This window comes from Dasypus novemcinctus, chromosome 16 (assembly GCF_030445035.2).
Source record: "Dasypus novemcinctus isolate mDasNov1 chromosome 16, mDasNov1.1.hap2, whole genome shotgun sequence".
NCBI lineage: Eukaryota > Metazoa > Chordata > Mammalia > Cingulata > Dasypodidae > Dasypus > Dasypus novemcinctus.
In genome coordinates, this window is record NC_080688.1 from 69,662,627 (window position 1) to 69,684,264 (window position 21,638).

The 21,638-nt window shown below is 35.2% G+C and overlaps 1 protein-coding gene across 6 annotated transcripts in view; it reads left to right on the plus strand.

The window, feature by feature from the left end:
• Positions 1-21,638, plus strand: part of DCC (DCC netrin 1 receptor) — a 1,130,593-nt gene that overhangs the window by 841,090 nt on the left and 267,865 nt on the right. For all 6 annotated transcript variants that reach the window (XM_058277746.1, XM_058277743.2, XM_058277744.2 and 3 more), the window contains exons 10-12: positions 3,352-3,500; positions 5,111-5,249; positions 11,990-12,039. In XM_058277746.1, coding sequence (XP_058133729.1) covers positions 3,352-3,500; positions 5,111-5,249; positions 11,990-12,039 — 338 coding nt within the window. The remainder of the gene's footprint in view (positions 1-3,351; positions 3,501-5,110; positions 5,250-11,989; positions 12,040-21,638) is intronic.

Here is a 21,638-nt window from a genome sequence, read left to right on the forward strand (position 1 = left end):
TACAATCATATCATAAAATAAATTGCATTTTGAGATAATATGTTAATGTAGGAAATAATTTCCTACTAAATGGCAATCTGTTCTGAGAAGTCAATTAGAAAGTTTACACCAACAAATTGAGTGTTCTCATTTGTCTGGATATTGGTGAGAACACATACTGTTGCTTGTGAATACTTTGAACTAAATGCTCTGAATGATCTTTTCCATCGTTCCACTTCCTGTATCTGATATGTCTGCTTGAAATTCTTCAGGAAAGCCAAGCACTTAGCCTGACAATGTCCAATGCCCATTTGGAAGACAGAAGAAGGCAGTTGGTGAAGAGATGATTACCATTGTAAACTGAGTTCAGATGATGGAACTTACTGTTTGGTGTTCCCCACTCCCATGTACACAATACACATAGACACATATACCAACTTTAATAGCTCTTATCACGTGTGTTAGGAAAACACTATTTCTGGTCACATACTAACAAGGCTAAATCAACGAAATCGAATGAGTGAAGCTACACAGTGTAATATTAGGCTTATGATGTACTGTATCATTGGGCAACTGTACATAAAATCGTTCACTTGATGCAAAACATTAAACACCATTTATGTTCCTAGTCTTGTTCATAGCCTTGTGGAGAAGCCAGGTGCTGCTGTAATTAATCTGGCCACTAAGTGGAGGCATCCTGCCCACCCCCAACTCCACCCCCATTAAGAAACAGGGTATGAGGCAGCAATGGCTGGGTGCAGCAGGAAGCGTGTGATCTGACTTTTGCTCTTGTGGCACTGCTGCCCTGAGCTGCAGACCTCCCTGTAGCCTGTTCTCTCCTTGGTGCCTGAAGTTGGCATGTCTAATTCCCAGGCAGCTTCTCAAAGTACATGCCCATCCCACCCCCTCCACTGCAGACTGGGGCAGGCTGTGCACGTTCCCCCACGTGTGTCCCCCCTTTCAGTTGGAGGCATCTCAGCTTGTTCTTCCAGATTCTCATGCTCACTCTGGGCCCACCAGTCATTCATGAGTTCCTGTCCAGTCCATGCCACACTCGGGGCTCAGGGAACTCTCACACCACCTGGGAGGGACTATATTCTGATAAAATATTAATATTCCAGAGTAAAGCAGATGAAAGAGAAATAACAACTAAATGCAAACCTAGTCATAGACCAGATGCTGAGTAGGAAGGGGGAAATGCTATGGAAATCCTATATAAATGCAATATAAATGCAATTGTTGGGAAGCAGACTTGGCCCAATGGATAGGGCATCCGCCTACCAAATGGGAGGTCCATGGTTCAAACCCCGGACCTTCTTGACCCTTGTGGAGCTGGCCCATGCACAGTGCTAATGAGCGCAAGGAGTGCCCTGCCACGCAGGGGTGTCCCCTGCATGGGGGAGCCCACGTGCAAGGAGTTTGCCCCATAAGGAGAGCTGCCCAGCACAAAAGAAAGTGCAGACTGCCCAGGAATGGCACAGCACACATGGAGAACTGACAACAAGATGATGCAACGAAAAGAGACACAGATTCCTGGTGCTGCTGATAAGGATAGAAGTGGTCACAGAAGAACACACAGCGAATGGACACAAAGAGCAGACAACTGGGGGGGTGGGGAGGAGGAAGAGAAATAAATAAATAACTCTTTAAAAAATAAAAAATAAAATAAAATAAATGCTATTGATGGACCAACTGACTCAATTGGCATACAGAAATAGATTACACAAAGTACTGAAACAATCTAAAATTCACTGAAGTTTATTCCTAGGAAAAAATGTGCTGAAGTATTTAGAGGTAAAGGGTGCTGATACATGCAGATTAATCTGAAATGGTACCCCCTCCTTCCCCCATCACATGCATAGTACATAGAGTAGAATGTTAATGAGTAAATATGGATAAAGGGTAAATATGGGTAAAGGTAAATATGTACTATTGTTATTCTTAAAATTTATCTGTAGGTTTTATTTTTTTTCAAATAAAAAGTTTTAAAAGATTGTTAAAAAGGATTAAAAAAGCAATCACTTTTTAAAGTGAGAAAAATGCTATTGTCAAGAAAAGGGATTTTCAAAATGTTGGTGATGCTGGGAAAATATGTGAAGGTATTGTAAAGTATGTGTTTCTGATGTGAATATATAATTTTCCAAATAAATGTGAGAGCAGTGATGTCTTGGAGAGGCTGGATTCAACAGGAAAATGTTGAAAAATGATCCAGAGAAATGCTTCTGGGTTCAACGCTGATCCAAGAAGCATACTGTTCAGATAGCATGTCAACCAGTTTTTCAGATGCTGCTTTTGCTATGGAAGTTCAAACGCATGGAATTATATTAGAGGTCTAGAATGTATGTCAGTCTACATCTCAGTGGTTTCCAAGATTGGAGAAAAATAAAAAAATTTTAAGGTAAGCTTATATACACTTGCAATATTGAGACAATTTATTTTAGGCAATACTAACTAACAAGGGTATTGCCTTTGCCATTTACAAGGCATATGTTTAAATTTTAGTCAATTATGTATGTACAGACTCAAAATCCCACAATATTAAAAACTGAAGATTTTCCTTAACTTGGGTGACAGCCAAACCTGACCTGACCTTATGTGAATATTCATATGCTTCTCTGTAAAGATACGATTGCACTTGATAACAGTGCACTAACACAGGCCCCAGTAGGGGTGTTTCATCAATGGCTGCATGGGCACTGTATTGCCTTTCTAAAATCCGAAAATTTCTGAATCTCATAATACATCTGGCCACAGGGGTTTTGGTTAACCAACTGTGGACCTACGTCATCTAATTTCATTACCGAGAGAGCTACTTATCCTTGATTAAGTAAAATAGTAGTTATGAGAGGAGATGGAGTATATTAGAATGTGAAATTGGAAAAGAAATCTTGAAATTTATTTAAAGGACCCAGGATTGGGCCAGATTTTAATATACTGACTTAAATGAAAACAATGCAGTAAAGTACCCATAGCTGTCCTGCGTGTTTGAGTCATTAATAGACCATAATGTAATAAGTATTCTAAAAGAAGTTTCTCTTTTTCTCTTCTACAGTTACTAGGAATATACAGGCAAAGACATACTGGTATAGTGGGAAAATTTCCAGACTAAGAATTGAGACTAAGAATCCCACTCTTTTGTACACTCTTGGATAAGTTTCCTCAACAGCAAAATGAAATAAATGTTTATGTTAATATGTGTTCTACTGAGTTTTCAAATGAAATAATTCTAAAATTCCATTATTTTATATTCTTATACCGTATGACTCCAAAATTAGCACATGTGGCTACAATTTCCTTGAATGGTAAAAGATGTATTTTTGTTTGTTTTAGACAGGGAGCCCTCTTAAATTAGTCAATTTCTTTTGTGTACAGTGCAAGTCCCGGGACCAGTAGAAAACCTGCAAGCTGTATCTACCTCACCTACCTCGATTTTTATTACCTGGGAACCCCCTGCCTATGCAAATGGTCCAGTCCAAGGTTACAGATTGTTCTGCACTGAGGCGAGCACAGGAAAAGAACAGGTAGGCAAACGAATGGCTACACCCCAGACTCTATTGGATGCTCTGGGGCTAGAGAAATAGAAGAGCTGCAAGTGCTTGATGCATTAATTGGATAGGGATGAGTTTGAAAAGACTGGTTATTAGAAACTTTAAACAATTTAATTCAATAATGGTGGTTGAGGGGCAAAATGGGCAAAGAGCTGAAGTCAAGATGGAAGCCACCAATTTTCTCTTTGGGTATGCAGTCACCTGGGCTAGCGAAACCACATTTGTATTAACCAGCCTGGTTCCAGAACATATTCGCATCTTCAGTCCTTATCCTAAGGGATTAGTGAATTTATGTTCAGTGGCCTCAGCTAGGCTTCCTTTTCACATTCTTATGTATTTTATGTTATTTCTCTCAGCTTCCCACCATCAGGTGGTCACCTCTCCTTGTTTCCTGTATACTCTTTTATTAGAAGACTACATTCCTCCTTCCTACACACGGCTTGTAATCTGTGGTCCTCACACACACCGCACATAGGCAAATTAGAATTGCAGGTCAAGTAACAGTCAATAAGAGTCTTTAGAAGGACACGTGAAGCTCAGCAGTTCTATTCTGTGACTCAGATATGAATATTGAGGTGTCTTCCTTCTAGAGTCTCACTTTGTGTGGGAAAACATAAATAGGCTAAATAGGAAAGATAGAAATGTGACTTGAGTCATTACTTTGTGTTGTGAAGTTTGCACCTGAAGTGTGGTATGCATGCTGTCACGAAAGTCCGTGGTCTGGATTTTCAGTTTAAAAGGGGTCTGCAATGGTCTTACTCATACATAGTTCAAGTTCTAAGTTATAGCATAAAATAAGCATCACTAGGAGTCCCTCCTATGTGATCATTCTATATATATTTGGTTTGCTGTCCCTATGCTATTTAGCAATTCTTTTCACCTTTATATTCTAGCCGCTTCTATATATTTTAGGTCTTCTTCAGTAATGCATTTTATCAACCCTTTTAAATATATTTAAAAATGGGATCATCCAAAATGGATATGTGTGTGTATCATCATGCAGCACCAAGTAATGAGTGGGTCTTCTAGAGGAAACTGGTTCTGGTATCCTCAGTGACTTTTACCACCACTCCCTCGTTTATGGCAGCTGTGAAGTGGTAAAACTCTTCCCACCTACCTTACTACATTTGGGAGATAAAAATTGTGGCAAAGTATCTGTCAGTTTCAAGAGCTGTGGGTATATTTCAGCATGAAAAGGAAGAAAGCTATTGTTTCTTGATGAATTATTCCCTTTTTGGGACACAGCAACTCTCTCTTCTCATGGACTTTGCAAGCCGCCTTCTGCCTGTCGGTTTTCCACGTGGGCCGAATAATCCACACCATTTAATGGACTGGGTAGTGTTACAAAAATTGGAACTTAATGACTGTAAAAATAGCATGGTGCTGTTTTAACAAGGAGTCTGCAGAGTATTTGGGGCTTTAGTGGAGGAGTCTATGTCATAAGTTAGCTTTTACAATTCATTATAAAACTAGAGTGTAGTTTTGTAAGAGTCTAATATCCAATCCACTGATTGCAGAGAATTGCTGCCATTTCCACTGTAATGTGTCTCCTTACTAACAGTTTTGGCTTTCTGTGTCTCCAGAATATAGAGGTTGATGGATTATCTTATAAACTGGAAGGCCTGAAAAAATTCACAGAATATACTCTTCGATTCTTAGCTTATAATCGTTACGGGCCAGGAGTTTCTACTGATGATATAACAGTGGTTACACTTTCTGATGGTAAGTTTCAGCAGTGAAATTTCATTCAAGTATTTGTTATAATAATAAAAGAATATTGTATGTACGTAAAAATTTCCATTTGCAGGGCTTCCTGACTAAAATTTTCTTGAATGTCTATTAACATTAAATAGAAATTGGGCTAATTCGCTCACACTGTCTATTACAATTTAAAGGTTCTTGCAAAATATATAATCTGAGGTAAGGAGGCACTAATAGGGAATCCTCAAAGTGTTACTAATGCCTAAGAGTTCAAAGGAAAGTTTTTATGTTTTTATTTTATTTTTATAAATGTCCTAATAAATGTCACATTTGTGCACATGTGTGGCCTAATTTGGGGTTTCATGTTTCGTTTTTGTTTTTATTCTTTCTAAAAGAAGGTAGAAGATGCTTAAAATCATATACCAACATTCATCCTATATATACCCCTTAATCTGAAATTATATCATAAGAGTTTATGCCATATAATCCAACACTGAAAGTATTAAAACTGAGATATGAAAATATAAACTTTTAGTTATACCTTGCCTAAGAAATGAAAGATGTGATGCATTTCCTTAAAAACCATAAAAGAGAGGAAGAAATATAAATGAAGAGGATGGTTTGGCAAAGGAGTAGCAGGGCGAATGAGAGGTGTAAGGACTTGCCAGTAAAGAATTACTAGGAATTTTAATAAAAGTGAATGTAAAGTACAGAAGAGTATATGATGGGGAAGGCAGGTACAGAAATGCAGAGATGAGCCACATGAGTGTTAAAAAGGCAACAAGCTATTTCTTTAAGCAATGATTTACACATTGGCCTGTGCACTTCTATAAATTATTGATCATTTGAGTTTTTTTTAAAATGCCTTTTAGCTTGTGATTTCTTGACTTCATTTTTTTAATCTGAGAAATTATCTGAGTGGCTATTTCATACAATATCCATGGATTATATAAAGGGGAATATGTTAATAAACACAATGAAAAGGGACATGAGGGTAATGGGCTCATTTGCAATTTCAACTTAAAAAATGTATTTTGTATGTGACACCATTTCAGTATCATTTTAATGTAATTCTTATGCCCACCCATCTGATTCTGTTATTGAAGAGAGAACAGAATATTTATTGGCAGAATAAATTACTTCACAACTTATAATTATAAAAATAAAGGAAAAACAATTGAAAATGATAATTTTACATAATTTATGTAGATTTAATTCACACCCTGAACTGTAATACTGTAGCCCTATTCTCCACTTTGGTTTTAAATGTCATAAGTGAGAAAGATAGATTATTACTAATTAGCCCGAGAATTATCTTCAGGAAGTGTTAACAACGTTTAGGACTGAGAAAATGCCTGTCACTAAATGAAAGGATTTCATGACCCTAACCCCAACAAGCATCTCTGAGAAAGGACACTAACTTTCCTCCATCAGGTAGGAGAAAGGAGGGATTTCATAGCCCCTCAGAGTGGGCACCCTGACCTTACCTGATCTACACAATCAACTGATGTCTCTTAGTTTTCAACAAAAAACCCTGTGCTTATGATTTTCTTTCCATTATTGTCCAGAGACCTTCTATCTGCTTCAATCTCATGTCTTCTCTGATGAAGGTGCTTGTGCTGAGGTCACCCATCACATAAGAGATATTCTGGATCACTTTCATAGTCACCAAACTCCCAGGCCTCAGTCAAGGAGCTCTCTTCTCTTTTGACATTTTGAATGTTGCAAAAGGAATTTCGTGTGAAAATTAAATGTGCTAATCTGTGTAAGAACCTATGACAGCACATGGCATATATTTAAGTGTTTGAAAAGTGTTATGTATGTCAGGGTTCATGTCTCTTTTCCCCATAATACTGTATGCTCCTCCATGTGAGGGGTGATGTTTTATTTATCTCTTTATATCTCCTAACTCAGTAAATATTTGTTGAATTAATCAGATCAATTCTGCCAAAACTTGTATGTATACACTCATCTTTAGGACTTCCCATATGTGGGGCTAATTTAATATGTGACTGAGTCTAAATACATCTGTGTTGTAAAGAAATCATACTTCTTATCATGTCAGAAAAATTCTTACTGTAAAAATTTATATTGGGACCATAGAAAAAGTGAATAAAAATGAAAATGTAAAGCAAGTACATTTTTTCTGATTAATGATTCTAATAGCTTCTTTCTTCCTGTTCTGCTTACCCAGATGAGCTGCCATCTCTAATTAAGCTCTATTTAATTGTTCTCCTGGGTAGAAACATTGTATTTCATTCAACTGCTCTCCTGGTGTTCCATTGGTCTATAGTGACCCATGTCTTCAAATTGTTGGGATTATAAAGCTCAGACCTAGGCAGCCTAGTATTTAGTGTAGAATGTAACTAGTTTTACCAATTTGTCCCAAAACACAGTCTCTGAAACCTGTTGTTATGTATAGGTCAGAGGTTGCAATCACAACTTTAATCAGTGAGTTTACGATCAGGAATGCCCATGTCACCTTTTTTTGCCTGTACCCCAAAGCAGAAGTACTCAACATCTTAGGCAAACCTAATTATAGGAATATATTTTACACTCTTATCACTGTTATCACTAATATTTATTGAGTAGTTACTCATTAAAGGCCCTGCTTCAAGCACTTTGCATTATTATTCATCTTCACACCAGTATAATTTTCTTTACTTTATGGATGACAAAAAAAATCACAAAATCTAGTAAGCAGCATAGCCAAGTGGTATAAGCTAGTAAGTCAAAAGGCAGAATTCAGTGTGTTCTCTTATACTATGTTAAATGTCCCATATTAATTCCTTAAGCAAACAAACTTATAATTAAATGTAAATTATTTGATGTATAAATTTTGTGTACATGACAGCACCCATCTGCTAAGGGGAGAACGTCAGGCACCTGAATATGTGGGGATTCATTTGCCAATGTAAGAAATTGATCTGCACTACCAAGTGCCTCATCACAGTATGTGTCAAACCAGCATGGTCCACCAATTCAGGGGAGTTTGCGGACCAAACATCTCTGCTTGGCTTTAATGAATTTAAATGATAAATTACTTGACATTTTGAAAAGAAAAGCAATGAACTATGTCCTTCCATTCTGCCTCTTAAGAAAAGCCAAGATAAATGTCTATTCCTCTTCCTTCTACCAAGCATTGAATCCTATCTGGTACATCTATTTATCTTTAAACAATATGGAAATTAATAGTGAGAAGGAGGGGAGAGAGATGATGGCTAAAAATACAGTAGAAAAAAAATTCTATACTTTTCTTTCCTAACTGTGTATAAGGCAGGTATAGCCAATGTGTTATCAATGGAAAGAAAGAAATTTATATTGTAAATAGATTAAATACATAAGCACCATTTTTATAAATATCATCATGATTTTATTTCATTGACTTGCAATTCCTAATAGAGAAAATATGCTCGATGTTTCTAAAATTGTCATAGTTTACAAAAAGCAGAATACATCTTTATCTTTTATCTAATATATTTTTTACTTTCTGACAATGAGGAGTTAAATACCATTTATGAACTGAAAGTGACATTTGAGAGTTACATACCACCTAGTGCAGTACCTGGAACAAAACACATGATAAATCTCAGGTATCTTCTCCTTCCTCCAAAGTTCAATCACCCATCATAAATGGTTAGTGTTACTGAAATTATGTTTTGATGGGATTTAATTGGCCACAGGAATGTAAGATGATTATCAAAGTATAATGTGACATTTAAATATTACAATATCATGTTAAATGTAAACTAAAAGTTTTCCCATGTTTAAGAAGTGATTTATTAGTTCTTAACCAATATTAATACATCATTTCCAAATTTTGCTCTTAAAACATTATTATTTTCAGAAGTTGGTGAAATTATATGATTTTCAGTGTATACCTGTTTTAATTTCCAATGCTTTACACAATATTTTTAATATGGATCATGCTAAATTCTGCATCTTTGTGACTATCAGTTTGTTTAGTGCATCTGATCTCACATTTCTTGGTTATTTGTAGCCTATCTCCTATCTTTCCTCTTTTAAAGAATGGAAATGTAAAGATTATCTTAGTAAGGACTCTGTCTTCTCCCCTTTCCTGAATAATGGAATGGGACTTCCTCAGGTCTGTGAAAAGGTAGTTCAGAGAAGACTCATTTCATTAACGTAGCATCTGTAGGGTTGAGAAAATATGAGGATGTGCTAAATGCAAGAGCGCCCTAATGAATCATCTTAACTTTAGAGGACTAAATGTTTGAATGATTTAATAATCAAAATGTAAATATGGAATGTAAGATAGAAAAGAATGAAAATTGTTGAAAATGAGTTTTGAAGGAAACTGATCTGTGTTAATAAAACATAATTTCAAGAACTCCACAAAAATTGACATCTAATTACCACAAAGCATGTGAAAAAAATGCTCAACACAACTTGTCACCAGGGAAAAGCAGATTAAAACCACACTGAGGTGCCACTACACACCTACCAAATAACTAAAATTAAAAATATTGAATATGGCAAAGTTCAGCGAGGTTTGGTGCTACTAGACCTTTCCTACATTGTTAGTGGGAGTGTAAATTGGCATAACTATTGTGGAAAACTGTTTATCCATATCTATTAGCCTAACATATACCTACCCCATGAGCTAGCATTTCCACTCTTAGGTATATAATGAAGGAAAATGAATGCAAATTTTCTACCAAAGACATGTACAAGAATTTTCATAGCAGCTTTATTTGCAAAGCCCCCAACTGGAAATAATCTAAATGCCATTCAACAGTAGAACAGATAACTGTAGAGCAGCATAGTCATATAATATATTGATAGTTATAAAATATATTGGAATTCTATGGAGCAATAAAAAGTCCAAGTTAATGCTACATGCAACTACAAAGATGAATTTCATGGAAATAAAAATGGTAAAATAAGTCCAAAAAAATCTATGATTAAATTTATAGTAAGCTCAAGAAAAAACTAAACTAACTTAAGCCCTTAGAAGACAGACAAGTGGTTACCACTTGGAAGGGAATTGACTGGGAAGGAACACAAGTGAGCTTTCCAGAATATCCAAAATTATCTATATTTTGATCTAAGCAGTAGTTAAATGGAAACAGATAACTTTGTAAGTGGTGCACTTAAAAATTGTGCATTTCAGTATGTGTTTAACTCAATTAAAAAGAAAATTGCAAAAAGAAAGTGACTTGTGACCAGAACAATGAATATGAAAGAATTTTTATTATGTCTTATAACCTTTACATTCATTCATTCATTCACTCAATTAATATTTAATTAGTGTGTTTCATACACTCTTGTAGATATTGGGGATGCAGCACCAAAAGGGGAAAAATCCCTGGTGTGATAGAAGTTACATTCTGTATTTAATAAGAAAACTATAATTTGAACTAAAAATTAGTTACTGAGTTCTATTTCCTGAATTAAAGAATATCTTTTGAAAGAATACTTGATGAAATTCATGATAAAGAAGCCTCAGGTGAACATTTACTCTAAGACAAGTTCACAATCAAAACAAAATGATTGCCATTCTAGTCAGGTTGAAAACTGTCCAGAAGCTAATATTTAGTAAGTATTAATTTGTTCATTTACTCATTCAGTCAGTAAATATTAATTGAGATCAGTTAGGAGGATTTAAAGATGAATCAAGCACATATCATGCCCCCATGGTGATTACTTTTCTTAAGGTAAAATCAAAGTAGGACCTAAAAATTTGGTGGTAAAATATAAGTCCCTAGAAAAACATAGATATGGCCTAAGTTAAAGGAAAAGGGGAAACATGAGAAAAAATGGCTCTTAAACTCCTGAAAATGCCTGAAGCATTTCTTAACTATTAAGTTCATCACATTGTCATGAACAAGGATAAGAAGAACTACAGATTGCATAGATTAATATGTGTGACATATTTATTTAATACTGCTTCTGTTCCAATTATGGGGCAGGAAGCTTTAGTTTATGAATCATCTCAGACGTCTAAAAGAATGCCTGGCACATAATGGCTATTCAGTGAATAGTTGTCTTTGAATTCCTCATGATATACAATATTCAATCTTTGATATAGTAAAGATTCATAAGTATTAAAAAGAGAGTTGTCAAATATTCCTCCTTCTTCCATGAAGGAGTGGAATAATCAAAATGCAGGTAAGAGACATTAAATATATACAAAATCAACAAAGACAAATTGCTCTTTTGTTAATAGAATTGACTCACCGGATGCTACTTGATAACCAGTTTACACTTATGATCCAAGTTTAAATACATATGGCTAAAATAACAGGATATATTTCTAAGTATTTCTTCATTTCACTTTTTAAGAGACAATAAAGATTGCATTAAAGGGATTAGCAATATAGGTGACCATTAAAATGACGTATTTCATCATAAAACCATGCAGATCCTGAAATGCATAAAATCTTAAGGCTTTAAAACAACTGTAGGAAATCTCCTGTGTATTTTTACTGGTTTCTCTGGGAAGGTTATTACAAGAAAGCTATAATTAAATAGAATTTGGTGTCACAGCAGACATTCTTTCGCCTAACTGTTTTAGGGGTTCCCCAGATGGATAACTGGCCCACCGAGTGAGAAGGAATAAACAGTTGGAGATATTTTTAATCTCTCCAAGAAAATTCTGAAGTGCCACCTGGATTAACCTACATTATTATTAACTTATAAACTACATGAAAAAGACACACTTTTCTGTTCAAAAGTGGGTTGAAGTTTCTCTTTCATGACTGTAGCATAACCATCTCAACTTCATGTATTTCTTTTAGTGCCAAGCGCTCCGCCGCAGAATCTCTCTCTGGAAGTGGTTAATTCAAGGGTAAGTTGGCCAAATGTTTGTTATTCCATTACCTTTTCATGTACAACTTTCAGTCATCCACCCACCCCATAGGTACAGGATAGTTACTTCACTCATCCACCCTCTCTGTTGGGTACAGGATGGACATTTCAATAAGAAGAAATGTTCTAAAATAGCACAGTAAGTGTCATTGATCCCACATTGTCTTGCATCAAATTTGAAGAAATTAAATGAGGTATTTGTTTACTGTAAATATACTTGATTTTATAAATATTCTAAAGGTTGAAGGATATTCCTTCAGGAAAAAATGAGGTCTCTTTAACCTACTTGCACCAATACATAACATAACTCTAGTTCTCTCTTAAATGGAACAATTAAATGGAGGAATGAATAAAGTAATTGTAGGAGTGGGGATAAAGAAACACTTTGTTTCATGATGGCATAATTAGAATAGAATATTTCATTATTTATATTCTTCCTTGTAAAAATAAACATTGAAGGCCATACTTTTTTTATTGCGGTAGTATCTATGTATAACTGAACATTTGTCAGTGGCATTAATTACATTCACAAAGTTGTGTGGCCATCATCACTTTACTTCCAAAACTCTTTCATCAGCCCAAACAGAAACTATGTACTCCCTAAGCAATAAGTCCCCATTTTTCTCTCCAGCTGGTCCCTGGGAACCTCTACTCTACTTGTCTCTTTATGAATTTTCCTATTCTAGATATTCCACATAAGTAGGATCATACAATATTTGTAATTTTGTATATGATTTATTTCATTAGCTAATGTCTTCAAAGTTCATCCAAGGCTTGTATCAGAATCATCCTTTTTATGGCTAAATAATATTCCATTGTACATATATACATGTTTGTCCATTCATCTGTTGACGGACATTTTGGTAGCTTCCACCTTTTGATGATTGTGAATAATGCTGCTGTGAACATTCACATACAAAAGGGTCATTCTTTTGGTTTAATAAGTTATATCTGAAACACTGTTACCCAGTGATCAATGTTTTTCTGACGCAGGAAGTTATTCTTTGAAAAGGGTTTAGATTAGGCAAAGTATAGCTGAAGATAAGCACCTAATGCCAGAGATGAGTTAGCTAGAAATATCTCATCAGTATGGGACAAATAAGACTGGACTGGCCTTGACTCTGTCAACACATGATTGTGTACACTCAGGGAAATCATTTTAGTGTCTTTGGGCCTCAGTTTATCTACATCTTCAAGTGAGGGGGTGGCCTAAGTGGTCTCTGAGCTCTGAGGGTCAGGAGGGGAAGTAGATGAGTTTTAGTGGAAGTCACACCATGGGTTTTAATCCTTGCTTCCCCTTTTAATAACTGTACCCAACCTCTGCTTCCATATAATGCTTTCCTTTTAGGTCTATCTTGAGGAAATAATAAGATCATGTATTCAATGGACTTAACCTAGTGTTAATAGTTACTTCCCTCTATGTATAGACCCTTCCAGATGCAAAATCTATGATGAAGGCACACTTTGTCACTGATCAGATTGGCCTCTGTTGAAAAAACTTATCTTTTGGAGTTAGTGAAATATCTCCTAAAATTATCATCTTCATATTTTTAGGAACTCTGTTAGATAAGAACTATCTAAACAAATTTAAAATCAGAAGGGCTAAAAGTAAGAGAGTTTAGGGAGGAAGAATGAACTAAAGGAAAAATAACCAGAAACAAACATCCCTCTAAAAGGGACCTTTTTTTGCAACACTGTTTTACAGATGACATTCAAATGAAGAGATTACCAAATCAAAGTCAAATATATTTTTACAATTATTGCATATTGTTAATGAATGAAATTTGGAAAACCACTCGTAGTTTCTTTTAATTGCTTAATAGCATTTTTACTTAATACACATCTTCCTCCAGGATGGGACATGGAAACTAATATACAAGTAATTTTGTTTGGATACATACCTATCCTTTGAAAGTATACTCCAGCAAAGGATGAAAATTTTCTACTGAAAAGTGAATGAGGCATTATTGAACGGATGCTGGATACTGACTGTATTTTAATATGGATTTACTATTTTCCTGAAGAGGGCATACCTCGATTTTAACACTGACTTTTTTCAATGGACACACCCACACACAAACACACAGATCACAGCCCATACTTTTCTATAATATGCAGTGATTCCAGCAGCCAAACAGAGGCACTCCTGCTTCTATCCACTAGTATATTATCTCTGAAAATTTACAATGCTAGAAAACTTAACTTGTTTATTAATTTCTCAGAGCAGATACAGCAGGCCCAAGCACTGGAAGATCTTTCCCTTTCTCTCTCCTTCTCTCCCTCCTTTTTAAAAAAATTTTAAAATCTATTCCCTATCTTTTAAGGAATTATACATTATAAGTTCTTTTTCTTGGATTGTTACCAAGAAACAAGAAACTGGATAATCAAAACACTGGTTTTATTCCATTCCCAAGATGTTAATGCAGAGAAAAGCAAAAATAATATTTTATTTTGATATTCTTTTATTTGAAATAAAGGAAAAGTCCTCAGATATAATAATATTTACTCCTGAATATTTCTACTTCAAGGAACAAAATGTATTTTTAAAAAATGGTATGGCTGAATAAGTATTGTATTCTATTAAACTAACAACAATATAATGAATTATATTTTGTTCATTTTATTTGGGCTTTCTCTAAGAAGGGACAGAGTCTCACATTTCAAAAATTTATTCTATAAAATATCTTTAATTATGGATCATAATTGATTATTTTATTATAAAATAATGAGGAAATTGGTGATGATAACATTTTTGCAAAAAGATGGTTATGATTTCTATATATAATATGGAGTGCTTCCTATAAGGTATAAAATGATCATTTGGAGATACTTGATAGGATTATGCCCACCTCTAAGCCAATTGGACCCAGAAATCATGGTCAGGAGTATTCAAGCAGAATACATTATGCATTTAGGTAAAAGAACCAAGGGAAATTATCTTGCTGTATCATTCTTGAAAAACCAATACTAAGCTATTATCACAGGAAAGACTAGATTTCCTTTCTCCAGGATAACTGTGAACAAAATTTTGCTTGAAAGAATTGGCTTAACCTACAGGTACTAGTTTTCAGGTAATAATGGGCGATGAGGAAAGGGTTATTTGTATACTAAAATTTCTTCACAAGAAATAACATTAATGGTTTACAGTGTGGACTTTAAAAGGTGACTGTTTTTATCAGGAAGAGTTTTTATAAGGACAATTTTCTTTTTTACTTTCCTTTGAAACTCAGTTATTGTTTGAACAAATAAGTATTGTATATTCATTAGCTGGCTACTATGTAAGGCACAAGCTTATAGAATGCTAACTTGGCTATTATCTTGTGTTTAAATCCAAAGATTTCTGAATAAGGACATTTAGACTGTGCTAGAATTAGAATGCTCAGAATCTTTCCCTAGTTCTTTGAGATCTTCAAAAGTCATTGCCTCATTTTCATTCTTCCATGCAGTACTTACTGTGTATCTACTGTATATGTAGTATAATTGTTGGAACTTAACTCAGTCCTTACAGGTTAGAAGGAGCTCACAGGTTAGAAGGAAAACATGTGAGAGAAAAACTGACACTCATTTTTCATTTAACTACTTTGAATCTATTGCAAAACTTCAAAGTTGGCCTTTTCCTCATGGATAAAATGAGAGTGGGGGAAGAAACAATCTCTAAAATCCTTGTTTCCCCAAATATCTATGACTCTATTTCTAATTATACCTTTTTCAAACACTGTATCTTCAAAGAATCAGAGAAAATGGCACACATAGGTTGATTAATATATACTGGACTTACCTCACAAGTACAGATATTAGGTGACTGTTCCCTATAGGGTGGTTGTAAGGTATAAGCTATTCTGTACATATAAGAATTAATAAAATGAAGTATATCACAGGACTTGGATTGTTTTGCCTATTTAGATCTTTAAACTGCAGAATGGTGGATTCCTCTCATATTGCCCCACATCTCTCTATTGTTGAAATCCTTATCCCTGAATACTAGATAAAACTATGTGTATGTCATTTTGTTGCATTCCCAAAGCTGGCACCCAGTTAGCCACTCACAGCCCAATAGTGTATATGGACTCTGTACTGTAGCTGTAGAAAAAGTGACTGGAATCTTCCTGCATCTTAAAATGTCTCTCTCCCTTGTGTTTCTGCATAACTTGTCATGCTTAAATAACTCAAAAATGAGTTCAGCAATCATGCAATTCCCTTTACCCAGACATTACCCAGCAGTAGGATTAAAACAGCCATTTCCAACTCCAAAATACAAGTGGATCATTTTGTCCCCAGATGTTTTGCTCCTGTGTTTTAACAATACAGAGGAAGTGTGGTATCATTGGGTAATGGCAGAAGGGGCATAGGGTCATACTAGGGAAGATGTGCAGTGGATACAATGGTTTTTGAGTGGGGTCTCTCTCTCTCCTATCTTTGCTGATAGTTATAACTCTCTCATCAGCTGAAGCAGAAGGCAGAGTGAGTCATTTATACTGGTACTCCCAACTGGGTTACCTACTTATTAGGTATCGTGAGCAGAAGTGTGAAGACTGAGGTGAGGGAGAAATATTGGAGGAAGGAAAAATGAACAGCCAACATGAATTATGATACCAATTTGCAGATTCACTGTGTGTTTTCTAAAAGTGGGGCTATTTTGCCTTGTTGTGCAGAGCAGACTCGAATATGCACCGCTCCCGACTGCATAGCAATCCCCCTGAAAGCACCCTGTTCACACAGGGGGTCTGGATCTACTTCTACATCTCAACATGCTTCCTGGGAATGTAGATCTCTCTATTCGATGTGGTATACATGCATAGGCCTTAGAGAGCCCATATTTATTCCATATCCTTCGCAAAATACAGAAGGCCACTGAACTGTTTCACAGCCAGATAATGTGTTTAGTGAAGAGATAGCATGTGGGAAAACTCAGGTGGTTAGTTCCAATTAAAGCTAAATTAGAAATCAAGAGTCTCTTACTCCCTGACAACTCAAATACAATAGTATTTATACTCACAAATTTCATACTAATATTTATACTCAATCACATTGCATGGAACATTTCTCCTTGACTACATCAGTCTGAGTAAATTGATGTAGATCTCTTGAATTTATTTTATTCATCGATTCCTTCATTAATTCATTACATGACTGTTCATTGAGCATATATAGTTCAGGAACCTATGATTGAAATAACTTGGGAAAGGGTCAGGGAATAATTTTAATGTAGACGATGCTTGCTCTAATAGTTCTTACAGCATAGTGTTTTTGTGTGTAATTTGTACAATTGACTAGAGTGGATATGAAGACTTATATTTCATTAAAGTCAGATGATATATAATAATTAGTGAAACTCCCTCAAGAATAAAACTATTTGGTCTGTAATTAGGGTATAACCCATCTTCATATATTTGTTATCCTGACTTGCTTTTTAAAAGTGAGAGAAAACCAATCTATGGAAAATATTTTTGACTGCCTTTTTACTTCATCTTCATTGAGAAATAAAACATTTACAAGATTTTATATCCTCATTCTCATAGAGAAATCAATGACTTAGTGAACCATAGTGGTTAAAAATCCTTTAATTGGCATTATTGATAGAAGTTTCAGAATTCTTTTCTTCCAAAGCCACACATTTATGAATTATTTTTAATGAAATCCCCCCCCCATGGCTTTTTGTGTGCTGTCTGCTCTCTGTGTCTATTCACTGTATGTTCTCCTGTGTCTATTTATTTTATTTCCCCTCCCCCTTTGAGGCTTGCTTGCTGTCTGCTCTCTGTGTCCATTTGCTGTGCGTTCTTCTGTGTCTGTATTTATTTTTATTTATTTCCACACCACCCCCTTGCGGCTTGCTTGCTGTCTGCACTCTGTGTCCATTCACTGCAGGCTCTTCTTTGTTCTTGCTTGTCTCCCTTCTTTCTGTGTATCACCTTGCTGAGCAGGCTCTCCATGGCATCTGCGGGCCAGGTGGTGCTCCACAGCATGTGGGTAAGCCTGCCTTCACAAGGAGGCCCCAGAACACAAACTGAAGGCCTCCCATATGGTAGATGGGAGTTCATCTAATTGAGCCACTTCCCTATGAATTATTTTTAAATCTACCTATAAAGCCATATCAGGCATTAAACAACTAGAATTCTATACATGAGATTGTTATGGAGTAACTTAAAAAAAATTTTTTTTTTGGTGACAAACAGATTTAGACCAGAACTCCTAATTAGAACCTAAATTGATCCTTTGATTTTATAAAATTCCAATAAGTCCACTGTTTCCACCTTTTTTTCAGTGAAAGCCAGTGGATAAAGACAGATGGTAAATGGGAAGGATAATTAGGATAGTAAAAAATGACATAAACAATTTAAAAATAATATAGAATTCATCATTCTAATTTAAATGTATTAGGTAAATAAGTTTTGAATAAGAGAACCCTCTGGATATTCAAAGCATACCTTTGATACCTTTTACGACACCATCACTCATTTTCTTAGAGCAGTTTTTATAAAGTTGGTTCCACTGAAAATTTGTCTCGTGGTGCTTCCCTAAAGAACAAGTTTGCTACTGTTTAAATAATTGTGAGAAATGTGTGAAGTTTCTTTTTGGAGATAATAAAGGCTGCGGGAAGTAGTCATTTAGCTCAGGTTTTCCCAAATCATTTTTTCTACAAAAGCTTTTTAAACCAAACACTACTTTTTTTTTTTTTTTTTTTAAGTATCAGCTCAGAGATTGAATCCAGGACCTTGTATGTGGGAAGCCAACACTCAACCAGTGAGCCACATCGACTCTGCTGAGTTGGGTTTTTTATTTGTTTGCTAGTTGTTTTGTTTTTGTTTTTTGGAGACACCAGGGACCAAACCTGGAACCTCCCCTGTGGGAAGCAGGCACTCAATGGTTTGAGCCACATGCTGCGCAAATACTACTTTTAAAACTTTCTCAAGTTCCATATCTTGTGCAGTCATATGTGTTCCAAATAAGAAAACTATATTCTGTAAATTGAACCACCTATCCCTCTAAAGAGTACATTCTTTTATGAATATTAAAATAAAAAAATATAAAGGGAGTTAAGTTAAAAAAAGAGATGACAAAATTAAATTTACAAAAAGCTAGAAGCAAATTTAGGGGCAATCTTTATAAAATACTTGTCACATAACTAAAGAATAGGAAGTTGAAAATCAGCCATGATGTCTAATACAGGGTTTGAATAAGTTAGAGACAAGATTACATCTCCATGTCATTATAAACTTTATATAATATAAACAGGATTTAGGAAAATATTTTCTAGAATTTTCTCTTTCATATTTCAGATACTTGAAATACATCATTTTTGTTGTTGTGTGCTTTGCGATAGTTGTATTTTGCTCTTTCCAAATTAAATGACCAATGTCATTTAATAGACCTCACAAATAATTCTGACAAAAGATTAAAATATGTGACAGAATACCATTCTCCACTGAGTTCTGTTCTCACTCTAATATCACCTTGTAGTTTGTACTTCATAACCCACATTTCCAATGGCTTCATTTCTGGTTGGTTTGGAAGGTAAAACTCTCTTTATCCTTTCCATGGAGTTTAATGAGATTTTCCTTGAGTTATATACACATTTTGAAAAGTGGGAAGTTTAATAACAGGCTTAAATTAAATAAACCTAGCTCTAGTGATAAGGTCTTTGATTTAATTCCATTCATGAAAGTTGCCCTTATAGTTGAATGGTTGATTAAAGGACATTAATAGATTTATTCCCACTGGTAGGTAAAAGTCGTTGCTAGCTATTTGATTTGATTTTGAAGAGGTTGAAATGTTCAACTATATTCAAATTTCTCACTAATTTAATTTTAAATATTGCTTACATTAACAAATAAAATAAAAGTGCTTCATCTGAAAGATGCAACACATTAGCATGAGTTGTAATCAACATTCTTGACACAAATATGCTGAGCACCTAATAATAATTACAATAATGGCAATAACGAACTTTTTCTCAGCAGGTATTTTGTTCCTGGCAATTGTTAAGTAAATTAAACAGTTTTCTATTTAGTTCTTATAACAACACAATAAAGATAAGCATTATTCATTAAATGAATAACTGGTTATGAACTTTGAGCTCTTCTTGTTGCTGGGAAAGGTGCAGTGAAGGAAGTCAAATGACCTCAGTTCCCGGAGCTTGCTTACATTCTAGTACACGGAGATAGTCTGAGAAACAAGCAAAAAAAGAAATGAAAAATTAACACAAGAAGGTGAAAAGTTCTGCAAGGAAAATTAAGCAGAGTAATGTGATTGAGAATGAATTTGGGGAACTGATTTAAATCAGATTGCGAGGGAAGGGCCCTCTAAGGAGATGACACTTCAACTGTGATGCGAATATGAGAAGGGGGCAGCACTGTGCATACTCGGGGTAAAGTATTCTAAGGAAAGCTAACAGTGAAATCCTTGCAGTAGGAACTGACATGTATGATTGCAAACCTGAAATAATGGCAATTTGAATGGGACACTGATTGGCTGGGATGGAGCTGGTCCCGTGGGCCTTTGCAGGCCATGGTAAAAGATGAGATTATGTTATATGGATGATGACAGGGATTTCAAAAGGAAAGTGATCTCATTCACCTTTTTTATAGATCACACAGGCTGCTGTGAGGGAAATTACTGGAGGTAGCAAGAGTGAGAACAGGGAGACCAGTTACAAGGCAACTGTGGTGTGACATATATGATGATTGTAGCTGAGGCAAGTGTGTCTTTCAGGGAAGATGGAAAGAGAAGTGGAAGAAATGAGGATGTGTGTTGGATCTAGAGCCAACAAGACTTGCTAATGGATTAGACATAAGGGGCAGGGGAAAGAGCAGAATCACTGATGCAGGCTAAATCTTTGGCTTTAAAAACTGAGTCGCTGATGGAACTGTTTACTGAGATAAGGATGAATGGAGGAAAAATTGGTTTAGAGGGAATAATCAATTATTTTTGGACTAGTTAAATTTGAGATAGCTATTAGACATACAATTACTGATGCCAATCATGCAGACTATTTGATATATGAGACTAGAGGTCTGATGTCAGATCATGCCAGGTGATAGAAATTTAGCCTATCTGTAGAACCTAGGGAGAGACTATAGTTAGAAAAAAAGTGGCTGAACACTGGGGATTATCACATTTAGGTATGAGATAGAGGAGAAGCAGCAAAGTGGTGGGAGGTGTTACACAAGGCAGGGATGAAGTGGATTTCCAAAAGATGGAACCAATAGGGAATGTATGTTAGATTCAGAGAAAATGCAAATCAGAACACTGGGCATACATTTTTAATCAAATGTTGTTAATTTAAATAGTAAAAACAAATGAGCCTAAGCTAGATAAGAAATATGGAATAAATATTGCCAGATAATAGTGCAATTATCTAAATAAGAATATATTTTAAGATATAGCTGTTTAGCAACCAAATTAATTCTAATATATCCCATCCAGAACTCACCTTAGGTTAATCTGATTTAAACAAAACAACCAGCTAGCATCTTTCAGTCTGAATATATATTCTCAATAACACTCAACATTAAAATCCACTTATTTCATTTATTACATTACTCTTCCAGAAATGATAGTCTCAGTCAGTTTTTCAAAACT